The sequence below is a fragment of the Populus euphratica genome, unplaced genomic scaffold (genome assembly GCF_000495115.2).
Source record: "Populus euphratica unplaced genomic scaffold, PopEup_1.0 scaffold45.1, whole genome shotgun sequence".
NCBI lineage: Eukaryota > Viridiplantae > Streptophyta > Magnoliopsida > Malpighiales > Salicaceae > Populus > Populus euphratica.
Genome location: NW_011499886.1, coordinates 1,413,714 through 1,427,439, shown reverse-complemented (window position 1 = coordinate 1,427,439; position 13,726 = coordinate 1,413,714). Strand labels below are relative to the sequence as shown.

Sequence of the window (13,726 nt, the reverse complement as noted above, 5' to 3'; positions counted from 1 at the left end):
AGTAAAAGAAAACTGCTATCTAGCTAGCTGGGCAGCTCTTGATCACTAATGTTAATGAATTCTCAAGGGGATATCTAGGTAATGCGCGATGTGGACAAATCAATGGCAATAAAGAGGGAGAGAGGGAGAAGACAATTTAGTTAAAAGGAGAAGAGTTCGATTTCGTGGGTTATAAGATCCTACTCGGTTATGAAATCACTTTATCCATTCTTTTCCCTGCACCATCAACATTTTATAGAACATGGACTTGTTTTCTCCTTTTGACCTTCCATCTACATAGATGTGAGCATCATCTAAGACATGCTACCTTGCGTTCTCCCCTTCCTTTTTTACCTCATTATCAACAATTGCCACATATTGCATCAACTATTTGCATGGCAAACTCTTCATCTGTTCCCTTCTTTTTCTTTTTTCTTTTTTGCGGTAAATGATTTAACAAGACTTGTTTCATAGTGGGTATTAATAAAATTGATTTTCAGTGAGTTTGGAATATATTCCAACATCTTGATTTTTTTATAGAAGAAAGTTTTAAAAATTAAAGGGCCAAGAAAGTGTCAAAAAAATGATTTTTAATATTTCATATAATTCACTAAATCAATGTATTTTTTTTTTTAAGATTATTATGGATGTTTAGATTAGCTTGTGTGTATCTTGATTAATTTCATAAACTCTAAAGTTAATAATCATGTAAATCTATAATATTAAAATTTATAAAATTTAAACCAATAATTTTTTGTAACTTGTCCGTTAAATTAAACCCTCTGGAATTAAAACTGCATACCTTTCTTTTTGCGAGGTGAAGAGAGATGGGAGTGACGACTGATGGGAAGATCTCCTTGGTGTTGGAAAAACAAGTGAGAACTAGACATTGAAAAGAGCATGAACATAACGAGCAGTGTTTAAGAGATAAAATAATGCGTTAATTTACACAGAGAATGCCTAAATCTCAAGGACTCGATATAATAAATAACAATATCCAAAGATGAGGATACTAGGAGAGACTGAGAAATTAAATCATTGATAATTAAAATTCAAAAGCGGAAAGTATTAATGTGTTCTTGACAGAATAAACTAAGAAATATACTAATCAGATGACCACATGTGTAGCAAATTGAAGCTTCTTAATTATTATTCTTCTACAGTACTTTCTTGCAAAGCTTCGAAGCTTCAGAATTTATAATTTGTAGTTTTGTAGATAGTTAAGCCCAGAGTTGAACTTAAAAATAATAGTGATTGATGAAATTTGGTTAACTTGTTTAGATTTTTAGTGATTATATCAACTTGGTTAGATCTCATTGAAATCAGGTCAGGTCATCAATTCTAAGATTTTTTAACAAAAAAATAAAACAATATCATTTTAATTAAAATAATTGCCTTGAATAAATTCTGTTACACGCATATTGATCCAATAATCTAATAACTCGTACTCTTCCCCGAGTCATTTCTCGTAATTATGGTCTCGTCAACCATTGTTGGCGCATCCAGCTCCTCTTGTTGCTGTGGGTTGTTGAAGAAACTTTTTTTTTTTTATTCTTCCTGTTTTAGCAGCCACAAGAAAAAAGTTAACTTGAACTCGATTTCCCCACATGTGCTTTTATTGTAGAAATCTATGTTATGTTCGGCAGAGCAATTTACCTTCCCTCTTCTTCATGCGATCAATCTCCTGGTGGAATTGTGTATTATAGACTGTGTGAAGCAATTGCGCAACCTTTGGATCTTTAGTCAAATTCTCTTCTGGTTTTTTCTTTTGTGCAATCAATCTTTGATGGAATAACTAGTTCTTAATTTTAGGTATATATATGATCCGTGTGAATACCCAATATCCGAGCTTAAATAATTTAGGTCTTCAGTCAAAAAGTTTTCTTAGTAAGTAGATACATTCTTATACGTATTCTATACGTATATATACATCCCTGTAATTAGTTTGAAAATACTCGTATAAGTTGATATTCCTGTAATTTATATATAATTATCGTTTGCCTTATTTCTTGCAACTGTTTACATTTTATAGAAACCTTAAACATGAGGGGGTTCGCACGTAAGTTTCAAGGGAGTATATATACTTTCGTTTTAGCTATCAAACCTCAAACATTCACTATTAGAAAATTTAAAAAAACAACCAACAGAAACACCGAAATAAAATATTTCATCATGTTTATTATTGAAAATTATGGCGAAAAATTTTCATCAATATTTTTTTATAGAATCGACAAGAAAATAAACAAATTAAAAAAAATATTGACATTGTTACTTGTCAAATTATCAAAAAAAAAAATCTCATCAATGATTTTAAAAAGATTTAAAACCTAATAGTCCTCTCACATCTCTTATTTCTTCTTCTTCTTCTTCTTCACTTTGCAATCATATCAATCTTCTTTCTCCACCAAGTAAGCAATCCTGGTAGCCCCTCTCACAATTGTAGTCACCCAACCTGTCGATGCCAACCAACCTTTATCTAGTAGCATTAACTTCCTTCACTCGGTTTCATTTCTTATCGAGCTTCACTCCACAAAGTAAACTCACCTATTTTTGTTGTAATTTATTTTTGTTTTAAGTTAATTTATTAAAATTGTTTTATAGTATTTATAGTTTGCTTATATATTTAAATGTTTACTTTTTTTATAATAATAAAATTTTTGTATTACTGTATGATTTGTATTTTAGGGTTTGTTTGAAATTTGAAAAAAAAAAGAATTTAAGGTGTGTTAGAATTGAAGAAATAATGACTAATTTAATGGGTATTAATTATTTTTTTATTAATTTTATGATTATGCTGGAAATTTAGGGAAAAATAATATTTTATAGAATTGATAATGATTAAAAGGTATAATTTAGATTAAATAAGTTTGAATTGAATAAATTATGGATAACTAGTCAGTCCTAACTAATTTTGTCAATTATGAGTTTAATTGAAAATTAAAAAAATTAATGTGTAATTTATAACAATTAGGATATTAGTTGATGTTATTATTTATAAATGATAATATGATATGAATATTTATAATGTTTATGATATAAATTGTGGTGATGATGCTCGTAGTTATTATGATAATATTTGTAATGGTAGTTATTGTGGTTAATAGTATCAATGATAATAATGCTAGTTGTTATAGTAATGGTAATATTAATAGTGTTTATGATGTGAAAACTGATGGTGATAGTGATGACAATAAGGTGATGGTTATTATATATTGGTGAAGGTGTAGAAAAGTTATGATGAGATCATGATAAATAATGATTATTAATAAAGAGATAATTATATTGGCAGTGATGATGGTGTTGTGTTCAACAATTGTGTGGTGATAATTGTTGTTATGATAGCATATTAATTCTATTAATGATCATAGTTCAAGTGGTTAAGTGATGATGTTTTGTGATTAGTAGGTTAAAGATGATTTATTTTTAATAAATAATTGAATTATTTTTCATAGCATGTTTTAATTTTTAAATTGTGTGTTCATTGTTTTCTAGTAGGTGTCTGGATAACACAACAACTAAAGATACTAGATCAAGCATCCTTTCATCAATGTAGTCCATTTCAAGTAAATGAACAACAAAATGGAATAGTGATCTCTTTATGTATTTTTTTTAATCTCATGATATTATTTTTTTTATTGATTTATTTTAATGTATTTTTCATTTCAATTTTTTTAAAAAAAATATTTGTGTAATCTCATTGCTACGCGTTATTTATATGAATTTTCTGCCTTAATCTTTCAATTATAAAAACTTATATGTTTATGTAATCTATTTAGCATTATTTAGATAAAACGTTCCTTATAGATCTTAAATATTTGTTGGTTTTTAAATTTTTAATGTTTTGTATTGTGGTTGGTGGTTTATTGTGAGTAATTGTTGGTTTAGGGACATAACAAGTAGAACAAGAAAAATAAAAATATCAACCAAAATGCCAACGGAATATTATTTGCAATGTTAATAGAATATGTTATCAGCAATTCTATCAATATTTTACAATATTGACGGAATAAAAACCTCAACAAATAATTTTATGATGAAGGTATTTTGTTAGCATTTGAAAAATGCTAACAAAATTTTTATTATTTATCAAAAGAATATTTTATTAGTATTTTCTAATTATCTAATAGTTATTTTAAACTATAAAAGGTACAACCTTTTTAGATTTAACAATCACTATATAAATATTATTTTCTTATCAAATCAGAAAGATGGACTTGGTATTAGTAAAAGTTAACCTAATGACATGTAAAAAAAAATTCTTTAGATGTGAAAAAAATATTTGACATCACAAATTAGTTAAGTTTACCCTCCGGAATCTACACATTATTAATGAAATATTTTAACAAAACTTTTATTCTTACACTTTACTCAATGTAAAAGTATAGTTTGTTACAACAAGTTAACAAACATGGAATGAATTAATTCAAGAATTTCAAAAAATTAAGAAAAATAATAACAAAACACTAATTAAAATGGAAAAACAATATATATATATATATATATATATATATATATATATATATGTTTGAGTTTAATCATCTTTTGGCATCCAATTAACTAACAATGTTGTTGTCTTGGATGAAAGCTGGCTTGTGTGTTTTGGGTCATTTGCAAGCTAATTGCTACTTCCCTATAATTTACATTAAGCTTTGATGTCTCTGATGAGGGTTTCATGTTATGAATGTGACTGCATGTGTAATTTGCTACTGCTGTAATGTAAGCATAAATATATATAAGCAAGTTGTTAAACCTAGCCAATATGATCTCCATTCATATATATATATATATGATCTCCTAGCCAATATGGTTACAAAACAAAGATGACCTTAGTAACTTACCATATAAATAAAAGAGAAAGTCTCATCTCAAACTAATTTGACAGCAAGTTCTTCACCAACTTCCCTCTGACAAACAATTAATATTTTACTCTTAAATAGCCACTAATAAACTGCATGCAACAAAATATTTCTATCTTTGCTAAATATATGATCAATGCTTCTGCCCACCAAATAGAATAATTTCATTTTCATGTTAAAAAATACATATATTTGAGTGTATAGTGTCTGTGGGGGAGTGAGAGCAATTAAGGAAGTCAATTACAAGGGTAAATACTATGATAGGCCAGTGGTAATATGAATAAACCTTGATGTTAAGGTCAAAAAACCTGTGTTTATACATGTATATTTATGTATGTATGCATATCTTATCTTGCGTATATAAGAAAAGTGACCTCTCATCTGTAGCCCTAAAACCAATTCCCTCCTGTTCTATCTCTCTCCGCTTATTCATCTTCTTATATTTATTGAAGATCTTCCTCGTGTGGGGTGATTTCTGCCATAATTTTGCAGTTGTGTTGGAATATTTATGTGAGTTATGTGATGGAAGTTTTTAGGGGTAGCTCAAGCAGTGATAGTGGGAGGACTAGTTGTCATAGAGGGCACTGGAGGCCGGCTGAAGATGAGAAACTTCGGCAACTTGTTGATCAATATGGTCCTCATAATTGGAATTTCATTGCTGAACATCTTCAAGGAAGATCAGGTAAGATGGAGCTAAAGAAATCGCCTCTCCTTTTCTTTCTCCCATCATTGCTCAAGTTCTAAGAAATGGGATTTTCGTATGCGCTTGTTTTTCTTTTGCTTGATTTGTAGGGAATAGCTGTAGATTGAGATGGTACAACCAACTTGATCCAAATATCAACAAAAGGCCTTTTACAGAAGAAGAGGAAGAAAGGCTTCTAAGAGCTCATCACATTCAAGGAAATAGATGGGCTTCAATAGCTAGGCTCTTCCCCGGTAGAACCGACAACGCCGTGAAGAATCATTACCATGTTGTTATGGCAAGAAGGAAGCGTGAACGCTGCTTAACTGTCCATGGTAAGAGAAGTAATTTCCAAATCCAATATCCTAGTGATCATCACCATAGAAATAGCAGTACTAATCCTGGTAGAAATTTCGGGTTCTTTAGGCCACAAGGGTCACCTGACTTGGGTTCTAAATTAGGGTTTCAGAATAATCTTATTGAAAGAGCGGGTAATAAGATACCCATGTCCTCAACAAATTCATCTCCTTCTTGGACTAACATTAGTGCTTCAACCATCACAAATGACTCATTAAGTTTTGATGTCTTTGATTCAAAAAGAAAGGATTATATTCATTCAAGCTCTTCTTCAATATATCCTAAAGGAGGGCCACTTGCTTTGAATGAATCTCTTCACTGTACTTACCATCCTAGTTCTACCATTGATGGTGGTAATAAGTACCTAAATGTTGTTGGAAAACAGATCCCTAACGCTAAGAAAGTTGTCCCTAATAATCATTTTGCATTCACAAGTTATGGTGATGGTTATGGAAGCAATAAAGAAAAGATTATCGAAAGCCAGCTAGTGAGACTCGATAGTGATCATCATGACTCAGCTGCATTGTGGAAATTGCCAATGGCTTCTCAGCAAGAGCAAGGAGATCATGGAGGTCAAGTTAAGAACCAGGATGTTGCCTTTATAGACTTTCTTGGTGTGGGGATCTCTTAGTTATGGAAGATATAATTTAAACTTAAGTTTTGATTATCATGATGAGCATAATCAGGGGTATCATCTTCTCATTTTCCAAGTTAAACAATATTGGTCAGAGTGCTTGATGAGTTCAGAATAAGCAACAGGAGGTCGCAGCTACGTTTTGTTTTCATCCTTCATTCAAGACTTTCAATGTGTCAGCTGTAATTCTCAATTAGGTAGAATCTGCAAAAGATATTTCCTATGTAAGGGCTTTGTTTTCTTACTGTCATCCATAGATAATATTGTAGTAGTAGTAGTAGAAGAGAGAGTAATTTATTTATGGAAACCTGAATCTTGCTTTATGGATGTCTAATTTGTTCTTTCTTGAGAAACTGCTCCTTATAGTCTCCCGAGTTCGAACCCCACCATAAATTAGGAGTGAAGATAAATTAGTTGTGTTTTAATTCTCTTGTTCGTGCTATAATTTCTACTATTATATTGCCTTTGAGGCCTTGTGCAGTGATAGAGATTCTCGTATATAATTAATGCTGGAAGAGAACTCTGCAGGCTGATTAACATATGAGGTATCCTTCAAATATATATATACAAAAACTAAATATTTGTTTTGTCGTTGTTTTTTTTCCCCATAAATGAATGGCTAAGTTAATTACTTGACAATGTCTCCTTTGTTAAGTTGCGATCAATGGGAGCTCTTCTCATAGATGTTCTTGTGTATTTCTACAGGGTTTTTGAAATTAGATAGTACTGAATTCTTACGTGGAAATTTACTCGTTTTTTAGCATATGAATAGTTCATCTCTTTCTTTTCCCAGCGAAAAGTGAAGTCATTACTCATGCAGCTTAATATTATGGCACAAGCACGCTTTGCATTCATACTTCTTGTGCATGTCGTGCAAGCTCCATATAATTGTCAAAACATATTGCATGAATGCGTGATTGAAAAAACAAACAGAGAAATCTTTCTCATGTATCAACGTAGTTAAAAAAAAAATTGAGTCTAAGTCCATCTCTAGAAAATCCAAAGATAGGGTGATTACTTAATTATAGACGGGTATAGCTTACATCCATACTTAATGTCTCTAGGTTTGGCAGAATTTCAGATCCAAATAACATGGGTCTAGCTTGCTTTTAAGCCCAAAATCCTTGGGTGTGGCTACTAGCCCAAGTGGGCATTGGTTTGATGAATTATTAGATCCAGCATTTTTAGATTCAGCTGCATGTTAAGTTTAAGTGAACATGATTCTTGCAAGATGTTAAGCCCAAATGGATATGATTCTAGTGAGCTATTAAATCCAATATTTTTAGATTTAATTATGTATTAATCTTAAACAAATATAGGTCTAGTAAACTATCACACCTAGTATTTTTGGATTCAGCTACATATTGAGCTTATGCGAACATAACTTTAGCGAACTGTTAAATCCAACATCCTTGAATTCAGTTACATGTCGAGCCCAAACAGATGTGGATCTAAAAAGTCACCAAACCTAACATCATTAGATTCAGCTACGTGTTGAGCCTTACGGACATGTATCTAGCGAGCTATTAGACCATACATCCTTAGGTTCAGCTACTGTTAAGCCCACACAGACATGAATCTTTTAAGTTGCCATGCACATCACTTGTGGGCTTAACACTGTACTAAGCCTAAATAGGTATGAATTTGGTGAGTTGCCAAATCCAATGCCCTTGGACTTGGCTACTCGTTGAACCTAATTGGACATAAGTATAATGAACTGTTAGATCCATCACCCTTAGTTTTGATAATGCACCAAGCCAATTTGGGCATATGTCTTGCGACCTTCTTGGCCCATTGACATTGGGCATGACTGCATTCCAAGCCCAATCGAGCATAAGTTTGACTCATTGCCATATGCATTAACTGTAGGCTTGATAGTGTACCAAGCTTGAATGACTAAAGGCCTGGAGATCATTATAGGACTCGATTTAGGCCATGACTTTTAACATAAAAAGATAATGTCAAATATATTTATTTTCCCACACCCATAAGTGTATAAAAATTTCTTAAGATTCTATCATATTTTTATTTCATTAATATTATGTAAGAGATATTTGTCTCTCATTAATTTTGTGTAACTGATATTTATCTATCATTAATGATATCAAGATGAAATGACTCTTGAACCCCTCTACTCTATCAAAACAATAAGATTTATGGACTATAAATACTCTTTGAACTACCCAGATAAAGGGTCACAAATCTTATTATATAAAAACTAATACTTTTAAATCTCAGAGCATTTATCATACTAAAACAAGAATAAACACTCTTGTTTTTAGAATTTAATGCGTATTCTCTAATTGTTTTTCAATGTCTTTCTTAAAAATTATTAACTTTGTCATCTAAATGTCTTTAAACCCCTAACAAAAAATACTATTTTACAGTTATTAGATCTTTTACTATCAATCATCCACTTTTTAAACTCTAAAAAATAAAAATTTGACATGAATATATGACTACTCATTATTCAAACACTAAAAAATCTCATTCCTAAGTATGATAGATTTTTAAACATCATCACCTTCAAATTAATTAAAACTCATAAGATATTATTAGTTTTGCACTAGCTATAAAAAAAAGTTATGAAAAAATGATTAGAAAAGAAAAGAAAAAAAATGATCCATTGAAAAAAAAAAGAACAAAACAAAACATTAAATGGGCATATATTAAAAATAGTAAAATGAAAGAAAGTATCGAGACGAAACTACGTTGCTTTAGATTGCCACTTACTTACCATTCATGTCTTGCCATCATCTATCTATGATTATGATAATGATGCCATTAACATTTTAAATAGATTCATGTTGATATTATTTAATACATCTAAAAACTTACATTATCAATTCACCTTCTTTACTGTTCACATAAATAATATAAGGAGATGGAATTTTTTTTTCTATTTTTATTTCCTCCTCTTTTTTCATTTTTTTATTTTTTTAAATTTTATCCTTTAAGATTTACTTGATTTTAAATTTGTTTTCATAAATTATTTTAATTTACTTTATATGAGGTTATCGTAACTTCAAACTTCATGACATGTGGTTTGTGTTTAGTTTTATAAAAGTATATTTTTGTTATTGTATAATTAAGGAAAAATAGTTTAAGAAAAGCAAAGTTTTTAAACCTAATGGAGTTCTTCACTGAGATCATGAATTTGACTATATAAATCGTGAAGCCTGGCTTGGTTCAATGTATTATTGTTTCAATATTAAGAATTATAAATGGTCATCTTTAAAAATTTTAAAAGTCAAATTATGTTTCAACTAGTCATCCATTTTGCTTTTAGACTTACCAAATCAATTGGGTCAAGTCGATGCAATTTTATATGGTTTAATTTTAAACTTGAGCTAGATAAGAATTCCAATCAAAAGATTTGAAAGTTGACCTGTTAGGATGAATTTAAACATAATAACAACTTTTTTATGACATGAACATTTTTTTCACGTTCAAAGTTTTTTTATTCCAATCATAATATAATTAACACGACACTATAAACTAGTATGAAGTTTGTAGATAAGTTCTCATGTTGATTTTCTTTTACATTTGTAAGGTATTGATGTTTATATCATCACAATATCTAAAATTTTATGGAGTAAGTGGGGCTCAAGATCCCACGAGGAATTTAAATTTTTATAGGTGTGGCATCTAAGACCAAAAAAAATTTTTGACCACTAAAAAATCAGTGTTTTTGTACTTTAGCACTTAAAAAAATGAATAAAATAACATGGTATAAAAAAATTAGAAAAAGTAGCATGGTTTAGAGAATTACAGATAACATATACAACTCTCTCAAATTCAAAAAATAGACTAACACTATTTACAATAAAAAGATACAAGAGAGGAGAAGGAGAAAAATACAAGGAAAAAAAGAAAGAAAAAGACCCTGGAGACACACCGAAACTCTAATAATAACACTACCGATATTGTTGGAAAGATATCAACGTAATGAATCCAATGACACTAAAAAAGATCATGAACAATGACCAGAGTATGCCACATGAACTATTAAAATGTGTCAAAGCTCATTTTCATTCGGATGACTTGTGTGACACACTCTGGTCTCTATTGGTATCCTTCCTTGATGTCACTTGATTTTCTCGTCAAAATCTTTACAATGGTATTAATGGTGTCATCGTAGGAGCTTCAGTATGCTTCTAGGATCTTTTTTTATTTTTTTCTCTCTCCCCTCTCTCTTCAAAAATTACGAGGAGAGAAAAGAGAGGAAAAATAAAGACCTGGAGGCATACCAAAGCTCTAATAATGACATCTCTGATACTATTGAAAAAATCTCAATATGAGGAATGCAACAACATTAAAAAAGGTCACAAACAGTTATCGGAGTGTGTCACACGACTCGTCTAAAGACATATGAACCCGGTTATATTTGGATGGCTCATATGGCCTACTCTGGTCATCATTTATGATCTTTCTTGGTATCGTTGGATTCGTCTTATTTATATCTTTCCAACAGTATTGGTGGTGTCATCATCGGAGTTTTGATATGTCTCTAGGGTTTTTTTTTCTTTTTTTCCTTGTTTTTCTCTCGCTTCTCTCGCCTCTCTCTTTATTGTAAATTATGTCCGCTTATTTTTAGAATTGAAAAGAGTCACAGATGATGCTTGTGACTCGCGAGTTGATATCTACGACTTTTTAAATTATGCTAGTTTTTAAAATATTTTTTTATATTGTGTTATTTTATTCTCTCTCTATTTTTAAGTGCTAAAATACCCAAAAATACACTCCCAAAAAATTATCCTAATTTTAACCCGACTTAGAAAATTATCTTGATTATGCTCCTGGCTGCAAGGCCTCAATCCATGCGTGGCTGTACATGCCACTTTGTATTGAAGCGCATGTATCACTGGCACTAATTATATATAATGAAAGGTGTCATGCAAACAAATCATGTTTTGGATGTCATGGATTCCGTGACAGAGATGCAGTGGGTCCTGGAGCCTAAAAACATTTCCATATATTTGTAATGAAATTCAACCGTAAACAAAGTCTATGATTTATCTTGGAATTCCTGAAGAGACTGTTTTGGAGAAACACATTGAGGGGATTCAGCGATTCTGCGGGTCAAACGCAAAAGTCAACAGCCTTGCTTCAAAGCATGTCCAGAAACTTGGGATGATCATCAAACGTTCTACCCATGAGTTGGATCTAGATGATCAAGCTAGCATTGAGATGTAGGTTAAACCCAATAAGAAATTCATATTATTTTACCAAGATTCTTCAAAATCAGATGCCTGTGAATTCAACATTTGACGTCAAGGGACTCAAGGTATCCTATGCACACTCTTTTTTATGGAACTTTTAAAAACATTATTAGGTGGTTGTTGACGCCACGCCATTATGTATTTGAATGATGGTATCCGTTGTGCACCCTTCTTGTTTTTTGATACGAGACAACATGCACTTCCAGCCGCATGGATCATCACACGTCCCTCGGCAAAGCCGGATGTCGCTAGGTGATGAAGGCTCTACCTGGTCGAGCATCAAGTGTATGGAGCCTGGATGGAAGATCTGCGGATTCTTGATTGATGTTTCTATTGTAGAAACTGATCCCATAAGGCAGGATATTTTTGCTATACAGTTTGTCTTCGTCTATACTGAAAAAGTAGACTGTTGAGTAGTCTTATTATTCCTTGCATTGTCTGGATTTCAAGGATGTATTTGGCTGTCCTGTATTATTTTCCATCTGGCGATTTCCTAGATCATGGCTGAGAAGTTGAAGTTCGGCGTGCGATATATTTGGCTGTCCTGTATTATTTTCCATCTGGCGATTTCCTAGATCATGGCTGAGAAGTTGAAGTTCGGCGTGAGATATATTTGGCTGTCCTGTATTATTTTCCATCTGGCGAGTTCCTAGATCATGGCTGAGAAGTTGAAGTTCGGCGTGAGATATATTTGGCTGTCCTGTATTATTTTCCATCTGGCGAGTTCCTAGATCATGGCTGAGAAGTTGAAGTTCGGAGTGAGATATTCAAACTTCTGGGAGAAATTATAGTTTACAGCATTTGGGGCGGAGTTGATACTTCATCTGCCTTGGAAGAGTTAATTCACGATTTCGTTGATCAGACTGCATTCATACAATATTTCAAAGCCTCTTGGGTGCCTAAGATTAGTTAGTTCTCTCCCTTACAGATGCCAGAGAATATGCATCGGATTTTTGCACGCTTGTTCAAGTCATATGGAATGGAACTGACTTCTTATTTCTCATAATTTTGTTGCCTGCTCCTTCTTGGCCAGAAATATGGCTCTCAACTATGAAAGCTCTGCCCCTGGCAAGTCAAGAAGCTTCATGTAAAGCTGAAAGATAAATTATTTGATGTTTCACATCTTGGCTCACTCCAAAGTCGATTGGTTAGTGATAAAGCTGACAACTGAGTTGCATTCAAGATAGGTGCGCTGATGATAGTGATTCTTCTCAAAATGTCAAGGAGAAATATATTGAATCTACGTCCTGGAACAGGGCTCTACAAATTCCTGATTCTTTTACTGTGGATGATAAGGATCGCCTCTTTGCCAAGATCTCAAGTCAAAAGGACAGCAATCTAGCACAGATAGTGTCAAGGTTGTCAAGGTTGAGGTAGCCTCAGCAGGTAGATAAAAGATTCCTTCATGGACGTTTCTGACCCATTGTGATTGACAATGCGTTCATACTAACTGAAGTCTCTAAAGTTCACCGTAGGGGAGGTTTTTTGAATCCTGATATATATTCAATCAACCATAATCAGTATTCTCTTTAGCCACCACCGTAGTTTTGTTTTGATGGTAAACATGGCATGTCTTTGCGGCCTAATGGAAATATACATGTGGCATGTCTTTGCGGCCTAATGGAAATATACATGTGCCTGGTGGCAGAAAACTTAACGTTTTTGCTCATTCCTCGGCATGTTCAAGGAGGTAGCTGCCATGGTTTCCTTCAAATGCTGGAAGGATTCTCAGTCTTTCATTATCTCATCACTTGAGCTATGATTATAGGGAGTCCTCTTAGGTTTATTTTTGTCAAATATTGGTGAAAAGCCCACCATTGAATTTATATTTATCAATTTGTTTAGGGTTGCATTGCAGGAAATTTGTACAGATTCTATAGAACTATTGACCAATTTTGGCTTGTTTTTTTTACTATAGAACTATTGACGAAGATTGCGTAGGGTAGAAAATAATACTGTGAGTTTGGAAGTTATTAGTCATGCATCTGTTACTAGC

General features: G+C 32.1%; 1 protein-coding gene and 1 pseudogene across 3 annotated transcripts; both read left to right on the top strand.

Annotated features, from left to right (window-relative positions):
- The first annotated feature begins 5,164 nt into the window (after positions 1–5,164).
- On the top strand, positions 5,165–6,858 carry LOC105130398 (trichome differentiation protein GL1-like). Of its 3 annotated transcripts, none has more exons than XM_011032886.1 (3): positions 5,165–5,517; positions 5,628–5,852; positions 5,979–6,858. In XM_011032886.1, exons 1-3 carry the CDS (start codon positions 5,358–5,360, stop codon positions 6,503–6,505), a joined length of 912 nt encoding a protein of 303 aa, XP_011031188.1. In that variant the 5' UTR covers positions 5,165–5,357; the 3' UTR covers positions 6,506–6,858. The 3 variants fall into 3 exon arrangements, with proteins under 3 accessions (XP_011031188.1, XP_011031189.1, XP_011031187.1); XM_011032887.1 differs by having other exon boundaries at positions 5,166–5,517; positions 6,117–6,858; XM_011032885.1 differs by having other exon boundaries at positions 5,170–5,517; positions 5,628–6,858.
- Positions 6,859–11,301: 4,443 nt separating this feature from the next.
- Positions 11,302–13,259, top strand: LOC105130418 (uncharacterized; annotated as a pseudogene).
- Positions 13,260–13,726: the final 467 nt, after the last annotated feature.